The sequence below is a fragment of the Lipophrys pholis genome (assembly GCF_963383615.2).
Source record: "Lipophrys pholis genome assembly, chromosome: 19".
In the NCBI taxonomy this organism is placed as follows: Eukaryota; Metazoa; Chordata; class Actinopteri; order Blenniiformes; family Blenniidae; genus Lipophrys; species Lipophrys pholis.
The window spans coordinates 17423229-17444786 of record NC_137647.1 but is presented as its reverse complement, the minus strand read 5'-3'; the positions used below and the strand labels follow the sequence as shown (position 1 = coordinate 17444786).

The window sequence follows — 21558 nt, the reverse complement described above, 5'->3', positions numbered from 1 at the left end:
ATGTTGCATGTAACAAATTATTGATATTGCATGATCATTTAAAGGTTCTCATCGAATCTCATGGGCCCTTTAATATTTTTTTCTCCCACACAAAATGTTTTCTTCTTTTAATAAGACTGTACTGTTGAAAACTGGGAGTAACTGAGTACTAGAGTTGAACTGGCCGGAATCTTCTGAGACATAATACGTTTTAAAACACAAAAACAAAAACAACAAAAAACCATGGCACATAATGTTCACGCCCTTTCGCCCCCTTATTATGTCTATGCAACACATTTTCAAAACTTAATGACCAAATATCCGAGGAGCTCCTGAACGCATCTTTATTTACGCTGGCAGATTTTTAGAATGAGGAACAGAAAATAAAACAAATGTGTTTGCTCAAGATCAACGAGGAAACACACAGCTTTAAATAATCTGTTTGATGTGTGGATGTGTGAAGTGTAGACGACATCATGTGACAGCTTTATCGAAGTCAGGAGCGACTGACATAAAACACACCCTGAAATAAATACAGATATAAAGTTTTAATCACCCTTTAAAAATGTTTTGCTCCCACAACAATCTTGATTGCCACTTTATATTGCCCTGCTCCGATGTTGGACTTTAACCAGCACTTACTACAACTTTAAGAAATAAATGACTTGTTTTTTCGCTCCTGCAGGAAATCACATGGAGGTGCTCTTGTGCTCACATGACAGGCTGAACCATGGCAGGAGAGATCAATGAAGGTACAGTGCCAAAACTTCCTATTTTCCAACTCTGTCGCCAGACCGTTTCCCGCTAGGCTACATTTGCGTGTGTTGTTAGTTTGTTTGTCTTCGTGAGGAAAGCCATGTGTGAGATGTGTTTGAGTGTGAGACGAACGCTCCTGGCCGTGGGAACCGCAGTGAGCTGACCAGAGAGAACTTTTGGGTACATTGTGATCGGAATGAAGTTGGCCCATCCTGAAAGGCTTAGTCAGCGGTTTTCATCTCACTTTCACCCACCTGTTGATGGATTTTGACTGTCTCTGTGCACAGTTAATACTGATCGCTTCTGTTAAAGCTGAAGCTGTTGTTGCCTTTTTTTTTTTTTTTTTTTTTTTTTAACCCTTTTTTTTCTTTGCATGTAGAAAACTGTCACTTGAAGGCTTGAGCAAGCCTGCAGAGATCTCACCTGTCATATCTTCTAATCTGCCGCACGCTTCTATAAAGGTTGTTGACGTCTTGAATTTCTACGATTTGTCTTACAGCTTTCAATTTTTAAATGCTCAAAAATGCTCATAGTACGATCTTTATAGGTGTAAATGATCTATCACCCGAAAAAACGGATGACGCCTCTGTAAAGTCCTGATCAGACATCGCCTATGTGTTGATGCTATGGAGGTGTTGTCCCCCTCCTAGGTTCAGTTCCTGCCTACTACAGGGAAGTATACGAGGCAATCCACTGCAGGACAGATGAGCGAGTACCACGTGAGGTTTTTCAGCGGCTGCTTCTGAGAACTGATCTCTCCAAGACGGTTTTGACCCAGGTGAGGGAGACGTGTCAGTATGCAGCAGCCAGAGACGCTAGAAAGCTCTTTTTTTTCTAACACTACAGCTTTACATACGTTTATTCTATTATGAAGTGCAATCCAGTCTCTCTGCCACACTGATCTATGAATGTGATGCTGTGTTTTCTGTCACCGATGCCTGCTTTGTACTCCCATCGTTCACATACTGTTGATTTATTACCAGAAATGTGGCTGAAATCTGAAAAATAAACTGTGTCATCAATTTCAATGATTTTTTTTTTAATCAAAAAGATGAACTCGAAAGCTGAAATAACATTGTGTGTCGTGATTGACTACTCAGAATAAAGATCTAGTGGTCAGAAAAGTAAGCAGAAGTTAGGCAGAAGATGGACTAACCAGCTGAAATAATGTGTGAAATGACTGATTAGTGGTCCGTCAGCTGTTTTCCTAACCATTCTTGCAGATATGTAGTCGCTGATTGGTACAATAGACCAACGTTATGAAATGACTCTTGAATGTGTAACATCTTCGCCCTATTCCCGAGCCAGCTCACCATTCAGTTGGATTTTCTTATTCCCTGACTTGGCATTTGTTTCCAGCAAGCTTTTTGTTTTTTATCTTTCATATGTCCGAGGAATTCAAACCGGAGTTGATGTTAGATCTCAGCTTGTCTTTGTCTCTGTCAGATTGCCGAGCAGGTCGACTCCTCGGACGGATTCCTGAGCAAGTTGTCCCTCTATAAAGCGTTGGCTCTGATTGCCCTGGCTCAGCAGGGAAAGCAGCCCAGCCCCAAACTCCTAGAGAACTGCATACAAGGTAGGTGACAGTGTTACAGAGCTGTAAAGTCTTTTCTTAATGAGTAGCTTGGTGATTCCGCGGTAGCCTCAGCAGTACTTTTAAAGTGAGGGCATTTCAATCACACAGGGGAAATGTCAATTTTTTTTTTTTTTAACTGCCTTTTAAAGATGCAAAGCTTCAGTTTCGGTCATGTGTTGTGTACTGCACTGCGTGGCTATTTGTGGAAGAGTGAAAAGAGAAGCTCGCGCTCAGCTCCTTTAGTTAAATGTTGCTTCATACGATGTGGGCAGAGAAGCCAGCTTTCGGTTGCATGTCCCACAGTCGGAAGATGACAGGGGGGGGAAGTCTTCTGGTTTTCATTGAGGTGCCCATTACGCTGGCTCGATTTATCCCCGAACTTCTGCGACTATTTAAGGCTCCCTCCTTGTTATTTCAGGTGTGGTCAGCATGGCAGCTTGTCGCCGCCCACTTCCCCGCCAGAACCAGTTTTCATTTGTCGCAGTGAAAATCACATTCAATTCATGCCCTTCTTGGAATGTTCTGGACTAACAGATCGCGTGAATGCTCAGCACAATACTGTGCCGGCAGAAGACAAACAGAGCTTTTCTGAATAGCGGTTGTTAACGTTGACTTTGCTCACAGTTGGGAAACTCGTGTCAGCCTATTGAGCCGGTCACAGAAAGCAAATATCAGATGTGGGTTCTGGTTGTGTGGCCAGCAGAGTTACCCAAACCTCAGCTCGGGGATCCGAGAGACCTGAGCACATTGAGGATGCAGCCGGCTCAGGACGACGTGCTGACCATGTCGCAGACGCTGGACAAGCTCCTGACCAGAGACACGGTGCAGGTGGAGCTCATACCCGAGAAGAAGGGATTGTTCCTCAAACATGTGGAGTACCAGGTCACCAGCCAGGTGAGGCTCGGCACAAAACCCGCCTACAGGAAACACTGCAGCTTGTGTTTGTACCAGAGTGGGCAAATAGGATCAGGTTCTCCCCCAGTTCTTGCATCTCGGGCAGAATTTTAACTGCTCTTGCACCGTCTTATTGTGCTGATGTGTTAAATCCTCTTGTGTCGAACGATTCTGGGAACTCTGGTCAAAGCAATGTTGTGAAACCGCCTACCTGTTGAGATGTGACAGGCCAGTTCTGTGGAAGTCTTTAAAGCCTTGCTGAAGATTCTTAAATTCTGTTCACATTCATGATATTTGATTTGTTTTAAATGCAAGAATATTATTATTATTATTATTATTATTATTGTTGTTACTTATACTTGTAATTTGGTAAGAACTAACGGGAGGCTAAAAACTGTATAGATGTGAGCGACAACGCCTCAGTCTATGTTAAAGTGTTTTTATTTTCTGTATTTCTAGCGTTACAAAATATCGGTTTACCGGCGATACAGTGATTTTGACGTCTTCCATGAGGTCTTGCTTCAGAGATTCGCCTACAGAGTGGTGCCCGCTTTACCGCCTAAAAGGATGCTAAAGGGAGGTGGGTGACTCTGCTGCTTGAAACGACAGCGTGCGACTGACAGCGTGCACAAAACAAAAACACCCGAGAGCGACGACCTGAGTATTTCAATCAGAAATAGTGCTTCATTTCACACTGCACCATTTTTGTTAATAAGTGTTTGGTTTTGTGAAAATGTAGACATTTTCATCACGTGTATGGTTCACCACATAAAAGGAAACCTCTGAAGTTTAAATTCATTGAATAATTATAGGTTATTATGGCACTATTTTACCGGTCTGGCCCACTCGAGTTGAAATCGGGCTGAACGTGGCCCCTGAACTAAATTGTGATCTACATCCCGACCTAAACCAACTGGAGCTCAGCCTTGTCTCATTATCAAACTGGCAATGCTTCAGTTTCTGCCGTTTCACTCACTGACTTTGCAGTTCATTAACTGTATTGTGTTGAAGCAACAAAGACGCGAGTGATGCACAGAATGAATCCACAATGACTTCCTGGAGCCTGGGAGTGATAATCACGTCAGTGCACTCACATGATGAGGCAACTGCTTCGCTGGGTTTTAATCAAGTCCGAGATTTGTCAGAACGTTGCACCACATGAGTAAATCTGCTGTATAGGGATATTTATGTTTACATTTTTCCCGATTGTTGTTTTTGTTTTTCTTCTGATTTTACATGTAACTTGCATAAACGTAAAAGGTGCCTTCAAACAGCCTGTCTGCTGATTGGTGGACACGTGCGATTAAAATCCTGCGCTCTCGCTACATGGACCACAAGTGATCTGATTAAATGATGATCCAATAAAAACGAAGATGTTGAAACATTTCTCATGAGATTGGCCTTACCCAATTGAAGATGGTGGTGTAACCCTGTTTATAATCAAAATCCACGTAAACGGCACATCGAATTGCTTCCCACTCTACACGTCTATTATGTAAAGTCACCATGTGACCCGTGAGGTTTCTAGAAAACAGCCATGGGGAAGCATAACTGGTCCAAGTAGTGGAAATGCTGCTTTAGGAAACATCAAAAACTTGATCTGTCTTGATGATAAATCCATCTTCATTCCCGGTTTGCTTCTGGCTAAAGATGAATATGATGCATATAAACCCTCCCATTCCATATTCATGTAAACGTGGACAATCTGATCTTTCAGTCGGAAATAATTCAGTCAAATGAGGATGTGATAAATCACCATGGGGATGCACTTAAGTAATTCAATAGATTTTTTTTATTTAAATTTTTTTGGTTTCTGTCCACAGTCTTGACAAATGTGTCCGAGCGGGAGTTCATCGAGGGGAGGAGACGTGCTCTGTGCAGGTTCATTAACTTGGTGGGCCGACATCCCTTCTTCTCAGAGGACGAGTTGGTCAAGACTTTCCTCACCTTCAACGGCTCTGTGAGTCCTCGCTTCACATTTCTCCACCATTCTTTGGCACGAGCTGCTGTTGCACAATGAGCACAGTCCTCATGATGACGGACTGCGTAATGCATCCTGTATTCACTGCTCTTTCTTTTTTTTTTTTTTTTTTCCCCTCTTCATAACAGGATGTTCAGGCCAAGCTGCGTGACAATTACAAGAAAACGGGTGACGAGTTTATGACCAACAGAATCGCAACCCTGGCAAAGGTCGGTCGCGCAGCATGTGTGATGTGACCGCCTACTTGTGCATTTGCCAGCCGTTTTCATTTCTCGTTGAATTTGTTTTGTAGGAATATCTCCCGGCTGACATACAGGCTCAGTTCTCCACGAGCAGAGAGATGATCAGGAACATCCACAACAGCTTCCAGAAGCTGAGGGATCGAGCCGAGAAGATGGCGGAGCGTTCCAAGGAGAATGCGACTGATCTGCTTATGTTTGGCAGAGAGCTCAGGTATCTCATAACCGCGGGGATGACGTCAGCTTTACTGTAGTCTCCCCGGGTCTCCCAGGTTTGCTTAGTAAGATTCAAATTCTCTGTGTTGTCGTGTCTCTTCATGGTTGTTACCCCGAAATGAGTTTGGCAGCTGACGCACTGCAATATTGCATCCTGTAATAATGTTGCTTTCTGCAGCACGCTGGGCTCAGATGCTTCATCTCTTCCCTCCTTGGCCTCTTCTCAAAGCTCCTGGGGGAGCCTCCGTCAGGCGCTGAAGAGCTTGTCGGTGGAGTTCGCCGTCCTATCCGACAAAGCTGCTCAGCAGGTACTGCCCTCGGCCCTTCATCTCCGCCACCTGCTCCCGTGTGCTGCTCCCAAACTGGCACAGGGTAATAAATGCCGTTTTGTTTTGTCTTTAGGGTCGACGGGAGGAAGATGATGTTGTGGAAAAACTGAATCTTTTCCTGGATTTGCTGCAGTCCTACAGAGTGAGTGATATTCTCTTCAGGTTACTGACGTGCTTATTGAACCCGGGCAGGAGACACATTGCCATTCTCCATAACTTCTATTCAGTCTATTAACACTGATACATAAGCTAATTCGATAATGCGTTTAAACAATTCCCCCATCACCTCGTCTCCTCCCGTCTTCCCATTCTGATTCAGATCACTTCTACCGTCGCAATTTGTTTTTCCTGCAGGATCTCTGCGAGCGCCACGAGAAGGGCGTGCTCCACGAGCACCAGAGAGCGCTGCACAAGTACGGCATGATGAAGAGGCAGATGATGAGCGCCACGGTGCAGCCCAAAGAGCAGGCATCTGTGGAGCAGCTGGAATCCCGCATTATTCAGGTGATTCTCCGCCTGCAGCTTTTCTCCTCCAACGTTCACAAGGCGGATTTTTGTGGCTGAAGTCTGTCTAATGGTGCTCATTTAAAGGCAGCACGCCCACATATTTGGAACCCTCTTTGAATAAAACCTCTACTTGTAGTGCATCATGTAACTCCAGGCTCCATATTTACATGACATGGAAATGTCTTGGCTCAGCTGAAGTTGCTTGTTGCTGAAGTTGCTGGTTGATAAAACCGGTAATTCTAAGTTTGCTTTAGTGCTTTCCTGCTTTCTACAGCAGCGGAAAAGAGTGTGCTCATTCGTCCTTTGTTCTCTGAGCATTTGCTTCACTGCATGAACGAGCGCTCGAGTGGCTGCGCTGGTTAAGAGTCGGCGTCTGCAGCAGTTAAAAGAGCCGTTTTTGCTTTTCTTTCTCATAAAATGTAACTCGTACGCAGCCGAAAAGCTTTAAAAAAAAAACAAAAAAAAAACTTGATCACCCTCTGAATAGTTTAATCCACGGTTATCTTCTGGAGGCTGACTTCAGGAACATGTTTACCGTACAAGTTAGTAGATTTATTATTTTAACTTTCTTTGCTGAATGTAGCTGCAGAATAAGAGTCATAATGAAGTTGACTATCCGTTGTGCAACACAACAAAAATACAAAAAAATGTTAAAGCTTACATACATTTTGTAAAAGCTACAAATACTCATTAGAAAAGGGCCAAGAAATGGAATGCACCCCCTCAGCATAAAGAAGTTTCCACATTCAGCCCAATTTCATCTTTAGTGGGCCAGACTGGTAAAATTGAGCCATAATAACATTCAAATTTAAGTTTTTCTTCGTTGTGGCGCAGAATATACGTCATGAAAATGTCCATATTTTAAAAAAACAAAAAACAATTACTACTAAAAATGACTACAATTTCAACATAAAGCAAATTTTAATGACACATTCTGGTGCAAATATACAGTGAAATGTCTCAAAAACTTTCGATAGTTGTCACCCCTGGTATAGAGAATAGTCAAGAATTGGCACAGTGTGAAGTGAAAGTGACTGTAAACGTCAACTCTCCACTGAAAATGTAATAAATGCAGCAATATCTCATCCCGGAAACCTAAAGGTCTTGTGTTTTGCTTCCTGACTGCTGAGTCAGCAGGCTGAAGAAGCTCCAACCTTGGCCTTGTACCTGAAGGAGATAAAGTCTCCCCTGTGTGGGCTACTTGAATCAGCAGTGTTGTTAATGTACAGCTGCAGTTTTCAGGAGGTGAAGGTTTCCCCCAAGTGACATTTCTGCTTAACTTCTGGAGAGAGCAAATGTGCACTGCAACTGAACCCAAAAACAATAAAATATTGAACTTTGTTCAGCATAAAATTGGAATGAAAAGCAATTCAGTTTGTTTTCTTCTTTTAAATAGTGAGTAAAAATGGATACATGAGAAAACCACTGATGAGTGGATACCATTAAATGTCATGAGAAATTGAGGGCTTAAAATGCCTGTGACATTCTCACACTCTTGACTGTTATCATTCAATATAAAGAAAGTGTCTATTGAGTTCTTTCCTATTTAAAATGTAAATAGGTAAAATAGGAATATTCTACAGAATTACAAGAAGATGAAACCGAACTGTGCAGGACAGGAAAGACACCCAAGTGGATTACAGGAAATTGTCTCCATCAATAAACATTACCTTACTGAAAATACACTATTATCAAGGAACAACAAGCAGAGAGAACTAACAAAACAGTCACCTAAACCACACAACATATCAACACAGAATGAATGGGATCCTGTTTGGGTGGCAGATAAATGAATAATTCAGCCTTAAAGAAAAAAAAATCACCTTCAGGACCTCTGAGTGATCACAACAATATCCTCCATTTACAAATCTCAGAAACTTTTTCTGTAATTGTGAGTGTTTTATAGGTAATTAAGTTGAGTTATTACCTGTTCTTTGATATTTATCTGTACTTTTACCAAAGTATTTTGCTTTGTATATCAATATCCATATTTCTAGTGAGGAATGTCTTTCACTGCTAACGTGAGTTTAATGGTCTCTCGTGTTTCTCTGCAACATTGACATAAACAATGACCTTTTTCAAAGAACTTTTTAAGTCAATAAAAATGGAATTGAATGATTTGTTGGTTGATTTTGTGGCTCTGATGCATCAGAATTTTCATGAGGAGATGATGGTGAGGTTTCCCTGCAATCCAATGCTCTCTGTGTGGCTATCTTTTCTCAAACTGGGTTTGGATGTCAACTTGTGTGTTTTGCTCTCACACCAGCAAGAAAATGCCATTCAGACCATGGAGCTGCGCAACTACTTCTCCCTGTTCTGCCTTCACCAAGAGACGCAGCTCATCTTCACCTACCTTCCCATCACCTCGCACATTCTCGGGGCTTTCGTCAACTCCCAGGTTCAAGGACACAGAGAGGTGAGACTAATAACTTATTACTTATCAGTTTGAATGTTGTATTTTTATTTTTTTCCAGCAGAATATTAAGAGATATTGGTGACTGGTATCGCTAAATGGAAAAAATTTAATATATATATATATATATTTTTTTTTTTTTTTTTTCTTTAAATCTGTTTATAAGAATTTTATCAAAATTAGTTTGAAACCCCCAAAACTGTATTTTTGATTCATTGCACAACAGCTGACTGCACGGTGGTGTAGTGTTACGCACTATTGCCTCAGATTGAGATCATCCCTGGTTCAAGTTTGTTCTTGGCGACATTATGTATCAGGGGTGTCAAACACGTTTTAATTCAGAGGCCACACACAGCCCAATCTCATTATCAGTTGGCCGGGCCAGTAAACTAGTGCCATAATAACCTTCAGACTTATGTGTATATGTGATGAGAATGTCTTTTTTTATCAAAAACTACTAACAAAAATCTCAACATGAAGCCAATTTTATTGAAACCTTCTGGTGCAAAATACAGGGAATGTCTAAAAACACAATCAAAAGTCTGAAAATCAATGTTTTCTCTGAATTTTTGACAGTTTTCATACTGGTTTGTCAGGCAAGAGGCAAGATTAGAGACTTTAGTGGGCTGGCTTTGGCCCACGGGCCCTTATGTTTGACACCTGTTCTATGTGCATGAATGAATTTACTTTGTTATATTGGGCACTCTGCTTTTCTCCAACAAAAACATGAGCTTCATTGGTGGGCTTAGCAGTAATGGAGCTAGACGATGTATTTTATCCAGTTCTTAAAAGTTTCTAAATTCTTTTCTCTGTCTCCAGATGGGAGAGGTGTGGAACGAGCTCCAGCCAAAGCTTGGGTGTCTTTTCGCTGGTAATAACGGATTGAAGCCTCCGGCCTGAACCCGACGCACATGAGATGAAGAGAAACACTGTCGCTGATTAGAATCGTAGACTGGAAAATAAAACAAAGCTCTGTGAGCTAAAGCAAAGAGAACAGAAAGCATAATGCACATTTCCTTTTTTTTTTTTTTTTTTTAACACATTCCATTCAGAAAATAGATTTTTTTTTATTACAGTGCTGTGGAGAACATGCTTAATATCAATATTATGTTCATAATTTGCTTTTGCAAGCCAACAAAGCAGAATAACTGAGGTGTTATTTTACAAGAAATACAAAGCGGACAGTATATTCACACTTGTTTCTTACTTGTAAAAGGTTTTACACACTAAGATATGAGAGATGAACTCACAGGGACGGAACATGAAGGTTCTACTCAATGAATAACTTTAGACCAATGTATTGTTGATGCAGAGTTTAGTTTATAAGGTTGTTTATCCACATATTTTTTTACTTTATGCAGCGCTACAGATTGCCTCTTTTTTTTATTTCATAAGCTATCTTAAAGGCCTCCAACTGTAAATGTTTCAAGGTGGTGAGAACTGTGGGTAAAATGATCAGTTCTGGCACCAACGACAAAGTCAGTGATAACACTATAAGCTATTGACTTATTGCCAAAGATAAAGGATCTACGTTCATCTAAGTGCACGGGAGGAGAATTCCTCTGTAGCTTCAATTGAAAGGCCATCTTTCTTCCCTTTCACTTCACTTTAGGCTGCTCTAGTTGATGACAAACCATTTAGATATTGTCGAATGCAGTCAGATTGCTCAGATATTTCAGTATATTTGTGTTGACAGACACTTTATTAGAATATTGTACATTTTGATAAAGTAATGAAAGGGATAAATTAAGCTTTTTCTTTTTAAAGATGCTCCTACAATACAATGAAATGACTTGACATTTAGATCAGAGAATGCAACATCTCATATTTAATGAACAGATTCTGTACATACAGTATGAAACACTTTTTGGCATTTACTTTAACTTGGACCCAAGAAAGTAACACATGTAGATACTGTAAATATTGCAATGGAGTCTTAATTGTTGCCTATCAATTAGAATAAAATGAACATTTCTTGTGTATTGTTGCTAGTTTTTTCTTTGATTGCTCCATTCATTTCGCGTAACAGCATCGTCCCACTTCCAAACCAAAACAGTTCATCTTGGTCGTCTACACCCGAAGGCGTTTCTTCACACGTCCCGGTCAGACCTTGTCCACCTCTTCCAGTGTGTGGCTGAGAATCACATCGTGACCCTGAAACTTGAAGTGACCCACAAATTTCTTCTTCTGCAGCATCAGAGGGAACCACATGTGATCGTCGGGCCACATCTGGCTGAAAGGGATTTGGTCACTGTCGAACCACTGAGGCCTCATTTCTAGGAAACAAAAGAAAACAACACGATTAGAAAATCCTTCAATTCTGATCGAAAAATATCTGCAGCAATGCATCGATTATTGATTTAACCCAGAGGTCGGCAACCTGAATGACCCAATGAGCCGTTTTTCCTGCAAATAACGAAGGAGCTGTCCTGTTGATCCAGGGGGAAAAACCCAAAGCACCTGTTCCAACCGCTCAGCATCAACGGTCAGCTGGTGGAGCAAGTGCAGAGTTTTAAGTATCTGGAGACAGAGATTGACCCTTGCCTGTCTTTGACACAACATGCTGACTCTGTCTACAAAAAAGGCACAACAACGTCTCCACCTGCACAACTGAGGACTTTTAACATCAGCAAAGACATTTTAACACTTGTTTACAGATCACTCATTGAATCCACTCCCACCTAGTTCATCCTGGTTCAATTTCATCATGACTACCACCAAAACAAAACTCGCCTGCATAATAAATCAGGCCAGTAAAATAACCAGAAAACTCCCTCTGACTGAACTGTACATGCACTCGGTGGTGAGGAAAGCCATCACTGAGAACCCCTCCCACCCCCTGCACCACACCTTCATGCTGCTACCATCAGGCAGACGATACGGAACTCCACTGGCCCAGAAGAGCACACAATAGGCGTCACTGTTCTTTAGCTGTTGTGTGTCAATGTGTTTCTGTCTGTCATTTAAAAAAGCATAGATAGTTTGGTGGCAAAAAAAAAGCAAAACCTTATTCCTGTGATGTATAGTCATGTATTAGACAGGAATGTCACTAGAATGAATAAATTGCAATATTTCCATGAAGACAAAAAAAAAAAAAACACAAAATGGAAATCAGACCGAATGTTTTCCCCAAAAATACAGCATGGACCAACATATTTGACAGCAGAATATTAATGTTTCAAGTCTTCTTTACAAGTTAGAGCAAAGAAATAAACTCCATCACATACACAGCAAACTATCTATCCATGAATCCATTGTCCACCTCTTATCCGGGGCCGGGTCACGGAGGCAGCAGTCTAAGCAGGGATGCCCTGACTTTCCTCACCCCAGACATTTCCTCCAGCTCTTCCGGTGGGACCCCAAGGCGTTCCCAGTCCAGCCGAGAGACACAGTCCCTCCAGCGTGTCCTAGGTCTGCCCCGTGGTCTCCTACTGGAGGGACATGCCCGGAACACCTCCCGAGGGAGGCATCCAAAACAGATGCCCACGCCACCTCAGCTGGTTCCTCTCCATGTGGAGGAGCAGCGGCTCTACTCCGAGCTCCTCCCTGGTGACTCCTCACCCCATCTCTAAGGGTGCGTCCAGCCACCATACGGAGGAAACTCATTTCGGCAGCTTGTATCCGGGATCTCGTTCTTTCGGTCATGACCCAAAGCTCATGACCATAGGTGAGGTTCCCCCCACTCGTGAACAAGACCCCGAGATAGTTGAACTCCTCCACTTGGGACAAGGGCTCTCCACCGACCTGAAAGGGGCAAGCCACCTTTTTCCGGTCGCGAACCACGGCCTCGGATTTAGAGGTGCTGTATGTCTTCATAATTGCTTCACACTCGGCTGCGAACCGCGCCAGTGCACGCTGAAGGTCCCGGTTTGATGAAGCCAACAGGCCCACATCATCTGCAAAGAGCAGAGACGAAATCCTGTGGTCCCCCAAGTGGACCCCCTTCAGTCCCTGGCTGTCCCTAGAAATTCTGTCCATAAAAATTATGAACAGAACCGGTGACAAAGGACAGCCCTGCTGGAGGCCAACGTGCACTGGGAACAGGTCCGACTTACTGCCGGGCAATGCAAACCAAACTCCTGCTCCGGGCGTACAGGGACCGGACAGCCCTTAACAAAGGGTCCCGGACTCCATGCTCCCGGAGCACCCCACACAGGAGGTCCCGAGGGACACTGGAAAATTAGTGTGGAATGCAAATAAAACAATTACATTTGGTATTTCTATTAACAATAATATACTGAAAGCCATGTGTCTCCAGAGATGCAGGTTGCAGACCTGATTTGACCTCACACTTATCTATTCCCAACATACATTTGTCCCAAAAGCCTTTGCAAACTTCTTATTTGCTTTATTTTTAAGAAAATCTTTTAAACTAGAAATAAAAACATACACACAGGTTTTTAAAAACTCCTAAAGCAACGCTCATGGACACACTTGAGGCATTATCATTAAACTTCTTTTCTTTTTTAAATGACATTCTTCAAGGAAAATGTTACATAAAAAATAAACAAAGCATAAACTGATAGAACTTATGTAGAAATGCATTTTTGTGACATTAGAAAATTGGAGCGATTAAAGGTTTAAGGAGAATAAACACAATAAAATAAAGATTAATGAATTAATGAATAATGACAGGTCTGGATGAAGATCTGAGGCAAACTAGAAGAGCTGCGACCTTTAAACTAAAGCTGAAACCATTTCGCTTGGCTTGTGGTCAGGGCAGGTTATACTTTTCTCCTCTTTTTATCAGCTTTTTTTTTTTTTATTGTTTTTAAACAATTTATATTTATTCTATTTCGTTTTTTAGTTTAAGTTAGAATACTTTTAGATTTTTTTTTCTTCATTTCTTGTCTCATATTCACTTTTTTTAAATGTTTGTATCCTACTGAGATAACCCCCCTCCCCCCGCATCCTACCGTCAGACTCCGTTGGCTCGCCGTTGTAACTGTCCGCTCTGAAGATATGCACGTCCAGTAGCTGCGTTTCCCCGACAAATTCAAACTTAATATTCCCGATCTTCTCCAACGCATCCACCGTGAGACCACTCTCCTCCTGCAGCTCTCTAAAAGGAGGAATAAAAAAAAAAAAGAACACCATCTGAATTTTTCATTGGGTGGATGGTCTAAATGCATTCACTCCACACTCACACTAAAAACACCTCAGGGCTTCCAGAACACACAGTCCAGGTCAAAGTCTGACTTTCCATCCACAGCCACACAAAAATATCTTCCTATCCAAGCTGATGGGATGTGAGTAAAAGCCTCGGATGAAAGTTAAAAGGACAAACACAGAGTGCTGGGTTTAGATGTTTTCAATCTGTGTAAATGGCTCGACATGATCACCAGCTGACTATCTGCTGACTTCTTGGAGGAGGAAATGAACAAACATTGGCACTTTCATTCATTTAGTATACCTTAATGTGAAAGCGGGAGCATAGATAAGATGCTGGTTTATTTAGAGTTTGAGAGAAAACAGGAGTCTGATTGCTTTCAGGGTTTCCTTCCTTCAGCTTTGCAGCACACTTCCTACTAATGACTGATTACAGGGGCATCCAGACTCAACATCAATCTCTTTTATCAAGCTCACAAAGCAGCCAATCAGTGCTGGCGCTGCAGTTATATAAAAATACAACTTACAACGCAGAAATCAAGTAGATTTTTTATTTTTTTTTTTCCACGTTGAAAGTGTGACAGCACGTACAGCAGCAGGAGACACTTTGATGTGGTAATGTGCTCTGTGAAGTCTGTTATATCTTGTCAAACCTGTTTTTTCCACCAAGACAAACAACAACCGGCGCATTGCTTTGAACCAAAACGTTGTATATAATTAGGTTTTTTTTTTTTTTATTATACCTGTTTCTACTTGTTTTTCTTTTACTTTGGTGAAAATGTATTAAACTGACTAACACAGGAAACCCATTTTCATTCAGGGGCCACATTCGAACGAAAAGTTAATCTCGGGTGGGCCGGACTGATAAATGAGTGCCATAATAACCTTTAAAATTTAACTTTAAAGTGTTTCTCTGATGTGGGGTCCAGCACAAGGTTTGTTTTTACAAAACGTTTCACAATTGTTACAGACGATTACACCATAAAGCCCATTTAAATGATACTTTTCTGCTGCAAAATTCAGTACAGTGATTTCACTCTCCAAAAAGCTTCGCCTGTGACTGTTGCATTTTGCGGCCTTTAGCATGCATGTTTTTAACACACTCACCCTGACAGCATGGCTTTCAGGCTCTTGCTTGTTTGTTCGCAGTAAGGAAGCTAGTTTTCATGGCATCGTCATTAATACCTCAGATCAGGTCTCACGCTCCGTTTAAACGAGAATGTTTGAAGCGAAAAACTAGTTGTTTTTTTTGTGTGTTTTCTTTTCAGAATAAGTTTTGCGTTTTGAAAACGATGTCCGTTTACACGGAAGTGGCAGAAACGCTGTTTTCATGTCGGGCCACGAGATCGGTGCCGTTGTTTGTTTTTGCAATTAAAACAAACATATGTACGCTATAACCATTAACAATGGCGAGTACACAGACATTCGAATGGACAGACAACAAAGTTAGATTGTTATCAGGGGTGAAACCACCAAGTCTCAGGAGAATATGGAATGGGAGTCATGACACTCTGGAGGCAAATATTGTCCATCTCATCACAAAGGTGCAAGTAGCGGCCATTCAGACAAGTTTTTTCCCGCTCCTCTTGCTTCCCAGATAAAAAGTTTCTATATTTAAGTGACACTGGTCAGTTTGGTGCACCGTGGTTTTTCTGGATCATAGCTGAAACACAAAAGGAAAAATTTGCAATGCATGTTGAATCATTGTGGTTGTATTTTTCCTCCCATACTTTGGGAATCAGTCCTGATCTTCTCAAGCATCAGTAGACTGAGACCTACTGAGATTGTTTTTTTGAAAGAGAACTTTAAGTTCACTTGGACCATTTTCTAGTACAGGTATTGTAGGTTAGTGAGACTGCTGGTCTACACTGAGCCTGCTTCCTTTCCCTTTCGCCCTCTTAAATGTGTCACTAATGTTTTGGCTCTGCTGTTGCCTGTTCTGTGCTCTCTCTGTGATTTACCTCCTGGCTGCTTCCTCGATGGTCTCCCCATCCTGAACTTTGCCCCCGAAGCCGTTCCACCTTCCAGCCCCGAAGCCCCTCTTCTTCATGCCGAGCAACACCCTGCCGGGCTCGACCACCAGCACCAGGGTCAGCAGCTTGGAGCTCAGCATGCCTCCTGCCTGACCCGGAAAAATCTGGAATTAAAATGTTTAGTGACAGAAAAGCAGCTGCAGAATACAAACGGGACTCTCCATTTGACGCATTCCCGCGTGTGTGGTTCGCGCGTCGGCGTCACATGACGCGCTGACACGTAAGAGCACCGATTGAGTCCATTGGAGTCTCACTCCATTCAGGAGCCCCATCCACACGTTTGTGAGATCGAGTACTTTAAAATCACGTGTGACTTTGAAAGGAGTTCGGCCGGAAACTGAAGCAATACGGAACCAAGTACACGAAATTCTGTACAAGATAAGTTCGGATTTGATTTTCACAACTTTGAATGGTGAGTCGGTGACCTAATCAACAACAGTATATATTATAGGAACTACAATCATATAGAAGCCCAATGTCACCATCTTAATGATGCAGAAGCAACATTCCAAACGACTTAGAGTAGCCAGAAGGGAAAGAATGAAAAATAAAAGATGTTTTCCAGAAGCAACATCTCAAACGACTTAGTGTTGCCAGAGGGAAAGAATTAAAAATAAAAGTGCAAAGTTGTTCTATTTTTCTATAATATCCATGGATTTTATGATCAAACATCCCAGGTAGGAACCCTTGTTGGTGAATGTTTTGTAGTGAGCGGACCCACGTTGGCGCGTTTTTACGCATGCGCATTACACCGTGCGGCAGGGCGCACACGTGTTATCCAGGTCAACAACAATGTTGAGGCAGTCTGTGCAGAGGAGCTGCTTCCACTCCTCCTTCTATCTGATGAAGAAGAGCAGGACCCCCGCGGAGCAGCGGTGGCTGCAGCGGCAGCTCAGAGATCCGTATGTCAAAGCCTCTCACCACAACAACTTCCGCTGCAGGAGCGCCTTCAAGCTGCTGGAGATCGACGAAAGGTTCCGGCTTCTGCAGCCTGGACACAGCGTGGTGGACTGCGGTGCTGCACCCGGAGCCTGGAGTCAAGTGGCGGTCCAGAGGGTCAACTCAGCCGGGACAGGTGATCCAATGACAGGGACACATTTACGAACTGTGATCCGCCAGACCATCAGTTCAACAATATGTGATGTTTACAAAGAAAATAATATCTCCAGCCTTGAAGTATAGTTGATACTAATTGCAACATTGATGTCAATTTTGTAGATTTCCTTATTGTCATTATTATTATTATTATTATTATTAATATTAACATTACTATTAATAATACAAATGATATATCTATATATAATTTTTTTTATGTAACGTTAGGTCAACCTCAACTTTGCTCATGGTGAGGGCAACACAAATACCATCCTCTCTCTACCAGAGATCCAAACCGTAGTGGTAAAATCACAGAAAAATGTACTTAATGGTATAATTCCCAGAAACTCCCTGTAACTTTGAGTATAACTTAATGGTTGTAAGCAAAACTGGCAACCAGGACAACGTACTTAATGGTCTTTTTTATATTCTTTTACATTTTTAGAAGAACTCCATTTACATTTTTATCAGTAGCTTTGTTAGTGTTGTACACACCGTTCAAATAATTGAATTAAGGAGATATGGACAGTCTGAAGATCGTCCTCGTAATTTGATATGATTTGATTGTTTGGAGTTTTATTTTTTCAAAAGTACAACTTTTAAATGATATAAATTAGGATTGTCAAGTATGAACTCAAGAAGCCACATAATGAGTCAAGTTTGAAGTTTAAATTTTTCATTTTTTTTTTTTTACTCCTGTTTCCATTTTCCAAGTGTGGATATCAGCATGCAGCCACTTCAGTCTTGTTTAAGTGCAGTATTCCTTCTGAAAATTCATCATGTCAGCATCTATTTTTGTCAAAGTTTGTTTATGGTTGCTTAATGATGCTGCTGTAAGTGAGTGCAGATTAATACGGAGAGGCTGAGCTGCATTGGAACACAACAGAGATGTAACTGTGATGAAAATCAAGGCAGATGCGATATTGATTGTGATGGATTACTAAGATTAAGAGCGTTTATTATCTATACAGGAATAATCTCGCACAGATGAATGGTACACCAGTGATTGCTTAGAGGCAGAAAATCTATGGAAAGAAAATCAGGAAAGAAAATCTGAATCGCTTTTTTTTTTTTTTTTTTTTTTTTAAACTACAATCCGTGTTCTCTCAAAAGTATGGGTTTTCAGGCACAAATCATTGGACCATGTGAAAAGCACTTTACAAAAAGATGGTTAATTTTTGATTTATGTATGAACTGAAATACGTTTTTTAACTTGGATTTCTTTTGTCTGTATATATACAAAATATACAACCAGATTATGCTATTTTAGATTCATAATAGTTTATACAAACTTAGCATGGCTGTGAGATTGGCGCCTCTTAAGAGATTTGTCAAAAACAAATATATATATTTTAACAATTTGCTTGGTGTTTTGGAGGGCCGGATTGGAGCCTCTTATGGGCCACAGGACTTATGTTTGACACCCTTGAACGAGGGACTAGATACTCATACACTCACCCTAATGCACAAAAGTGGCATTCGTTTATGCACCTTTAACCTGTAGCAGCTTGATTAGTTTTTTTAAATTATAACGCAGAATAACAGTTTTACATCTCATCCCTGTGACGAAATATATTTTCTTATTTGATAGTTTTTGTTGAATTTTGTGAGACTGCACAGGAGGTTTTATTTTAGGATTTCAAAGGATACAAGTCAGCTGACTGCGAGTGGGGCTGCCACTCGGAATAGAACCCCAACCTATCTCTGCCATTGCTTCTGTCCTCCCAGTTTAGACAGACAACAGCCACCAGAATAATATCTGTTGTTTTTCAAATCAGAGTTTCTGACTCTTCTCAGCCTCAGTGTCTGGGCGGTGCGACCGACCCACAGCGTCTCAAGGCGACACAATACTGAAGTCAAAATAGTCCATATCAGATAGCCTCTATTCAGAATTGGTTCACAGTTTTGTGTCTTTCCTCTGGCTGCAGATCCGGAGTTACCACGTGGTACAGTCGTCAGCATCGATCTGCTGAACATCCCTCCCCTGGACGGCGCCCGCCTCCTCTCCTGTCACGACGTCACGGACCCCGCCACGCAGGCCAAGCTGCCGGGGCTGCTCCCGGCCGGCCGGGCCCACGTCATCCTGAGCGACATGGCGCCCAACGCCAGCGGGTTCCGAGACATGGACCACGAGAAGCTCATCACAATGTGCCTGTCCTTGATAGACTTGGCTGAGAAGGTTTTACAGCCCAGCGGGTCCCTGCTCTGTAAATACTGGGACGGGGCCCTCGCTCAGACACTCCAGGGCCGACTCGGCGGCGCGTTTGGCAGCGTTCGGAGCTTAAAGCCACACGCCAGCAGGAAGGAGTCGGCTGAGAGATACTTCCTCGCGAGGATGTACAGGAAGCCAGTGAGGTGATGATCGCTGTGTGCAGGGTGTGCTTGGATTCCCTGGCGTGCGCATCGTCTCTGACCATCGACACTGAACCTCAGAAAGAGACTCGGGTATTAACTTCCGTCAACAGATGGCACTGTTGAGGCATCGGTGAGGCGCTTGCTGCAGGCACTGACTCATGAAACAGTACTGGGGATTTTTCATCCCTCCAAACTTAACACAGCAGCAACAGTGCATCAGTAATATGTAAACCTATGGAAGAATCAGTGGGATATTCCTCAAGAGCCCAGTGCTGTGTATTTTTTTTACCCCCCCTCTCCAGTAACTGTTTGTTCTACACACTCAGTTTGCTATTTGCTTTTGTTACAGAAAGTCATTTACTAGTGGAGCTTATGCTAATAATTTGCACTGCCAGCCATGTAGAAATGTGTAATCATTCTCTCACGGAGGGAAGAGTGGTGTACAGTCTGAGTAACAGGAAGTGGGATGATGCTGAAGCTTGGCAGGCAGGCGAGTGTTGTTGGGCTCAGCTCTCCGACAGTGGAAACACTTCTATTTACTGGGGAAATATTTCCAGGACGGGAGATTAATTTTTCGGTAAGACTCCCGCGAAAGTCACTCTGTGGATCATTTTAAAACAAATTATTTATTTGCTTGTTTTTGCGAATGTTTGTTTATGGCCTCTCCTCATAAATATCACAGAATTCTTGACACAGCCATTCTTCTCACTACATCCTGGTACCACTGTGTGCTGTATACTTGACTGTTCTTTGCAATAAAATAACTATTTACCATCTTGTGCATTTGCAATCAAAGCCTCCTTTCACATTTTAGTTCATCAACTTCCAGGCTTGTACAAACAAGTGTGACATTGTGGGAAGATGCTTGTGTGTTTTTTTTATTGCAGCATAAGGTAGACAGATGCTATCCGAGGACAGGAGTCAGAGACGAGGAATGACTTGCAGCATCAACTTCCAGCTGGACTCCAACCAGAGCTGATGCTGTTCGGGGGTTGGCACCTTCACCCTCTGGCTAATAGGGCTCCGGTATGTACAAATAACTGATTATCAAACGCAACCGCGCGTGGAGTTGTTAAGTGGGAGGAGTTCTTCCCAGACACCCCGTCGGGAAATTAAAAAGTCCCGTTTGTTTTTCCACAGACACACTTGTACAGCCGGGGGTCCTCGGGAAGTTTTAATATCTTTAGTCTGAAAGATAACGATTAAGACCATTGAGGAGGATCGTGGATGCAGTGAGGGAGAATATGCAGGCGGTTGTTGCACCGGACGGGAAAATGCCCCAAGGAGAAGAAGTATGAAAGATTGAGACATGATCTAAACTTAATGAATGGCATTTGGCTCCATGTGGCCCAGAACTATAATGTCTTTGACACCCCTGGTCTCTAAGCTTAAGCACTTCATGCTATTAGAATTTTTTGCATTCATCCAAATTTATTGTTTAAAAAAAAAAAGAAAAAAAATCCATTTATTTTTTTTCTTTTACCTTTTTCATGTGATTGTGTATTTCTCATTGCAAATGTAGTCCTTTTGAAAGCGCGTTCCTTCCAATTACTGACAAATTGTCCTAATTTTTTCCATCAGATTATTTCAAAATTGATTTTTACAGCCTGATCATTCAACAAAATGAAAATTAAAAGGCTAATCAAGCTGAAATTTGCACATATGCAGCCCTGGAAGATACAGCTCACATGCATAAATTAATAAGGCTGCTATTTGGCCTTTTGTGTCTCGGGGGTGATGAGTAAAACAGTAAGAACTGAATCATTCATGCCTCCTGACAAAAAAAAAATTAACTGTAGTAGGAGGGGGACTGACCTCTGAAGATGATTGTTTGGATTGAAAGGGAGCAGCCATGCCTGTTGATGAAGCTGATAGTGAAAGATGTGAACAGATGACCAATTTTACTTCTCATTACTTGTTGATTATTCAGCCCTTTGCTATTTGGATTTCAAATTATTCTAAAATGACTGTGGGATTTATGTAAATTCCTCTGGAGCGGGCCACTTGGTCTCAGAATGAATGATGATTCATTCACAGGTTAATTCATTCTTCTTTGGCCAGCTGCAGGTTCAGATG

The 21558-nt window shown here is 42.0% G+C and overlaps 3 protein-coding genes across 4 annotated transcripts; 2 read left to right on the top strand and 1 right to left on the bottom strand.

Moving 5' to 3' along the window:
* Nucleotides 1–402: 402 nt before the first annotated feature.
* Nucleotides 403–10871, top strand: snx8a (sorting nexin 8a). Of its 2 annotated transcripts, none has more exons than XM_080487875.1 (13): nucleotides 403–731; nucleotides 1386–1513; nucleotides 2182–2311; nucleotides 3015–3205; nucleotides 3665–3785; nucleotides 5029–5165; nucleotides 5315–5395; nucleotides 5479–5639; nucleotides 5820–5949; nucleotides 6044–6112; nucleotides 6325–6474; nucleotides 8744–8893; nucleotides 9710–10870. In XM_080487875.1, exons 1-13 carry the CDS (start codon nucleotides 710–712, stop codon nucleotides 9788–9790), a joined length of 1551 nt encoding a protein of 516 aa, XP_080344001.1. In that variant the 5' UTR covers nucleotides 403–709; the 3' UTR covers nucleotides 9791–10870. The 2 variants fall into 2 exon arrangements, with proteins under 2 accessions (XP_080344001.1, XP_080344000.1); XM_080487874.1 differs by having other exon boundaries at nucleotides 611–731; nucleotides 3012–3205; nucleotides 9710–10871.
* On the bottom strand, nucleotides 10701–17014 carry nudt1 (nudix (nucleoside diphosphate linked moiety X)-type motif 1). Its single transcript, XM_080487877.1, has 4 exons — nucleotides 16954–17014; nucleotides 15961–16121; nucleotides 13807–13952; nucleotides 10701–11166 (listed from the first exon to the last, which is right to left on the bottom strand). Exons 2-4 carry the CDS (start codon nucleotides 16110–16112, stop codon nucleotides 10994–10996), a joined length of 471 nt encoding a protein of 156 aa, XP_080344003.1. The 5' UTR covers nucleotides 16113–16121; nucleotides 16954–17014; the 3' UTR covers nucleotides 10701–10993.
* Nucleotides 16774–20270, top strand: mrm2 (mitochondrial rRNA methyltransferase 2). Its single transcript, XM_080487876.1, has 2 exons — nucleotides 16774–17107; nucleotides 19056–20270. The coding sequence occupies exons 1-2, from the start codon at nucleotides 16825–16827 to the stop codon at nucleotides 19484–19486; spliced, it is 714 nt and encodes a 237-aa protein (XP_080344002.1). The 5' UTR covers nucleotides 16774–16824; the 3' UTR covers nucleotides 19487–20270.
* Nucleotides 20271–21558: the final 1288 nt, after the last annotated feature.

Coding starts and splice junctions, on each gene's coding strand:
- snx8a (XM_080487874.1), top strand. CDS start 710: ATGGCAGGAGAGATCAATGAAG. Junction 3,786..5,028: donor TAAAAGGATGCTAAAGGGAG/GTGGGTGACTCT, acceptor TTCTGTCCACAG/TCTTGACAAATGTGTCCGAG. Junction 8,894..9,709: donor AGGTTCAAGGACACAGAGAG/GTGAGACTAATA, acceptor CTCTGTCTCCAG/ATGGGAGAGGTGTGGAACGA.
- nudt1 (XM_080487877.1), bottom strand. CDS start 16,112: ATGCTGAGCTCCAAGCTGCTGACCCTGGTGCTGGTGGTCGAGCCCGGC. Junction 13,953..15,960: donor ATCGAGGAAGCAGCCAGGAG/GTAAATCACAGA, acceptor TCCTCCTTTTAG/AGAGCTGCAGGAGGAGAGTG. Junction 11,167..13,806: donor CGAGCCAACGGAGTCTGACG/GTAGGATGCGGG, acceptor TTTGTTTCCTAG/AAATGAGGCCTCAGTGGTTC.
- mrm2 (XM_080487876.1), top strand. CDS start 16,825: ATGTTGAGGCAGTCTGTGCAGAGGAGCTGCTTCCACTCCTCCTTCTAT. Junction 17,108..19,055: donor GGTCAACTCAGCCGGGACAG/GTGATCCAATGA, acceptor CTCTGGCTGCAG/ATCCGGAGTTACCACGTGGT.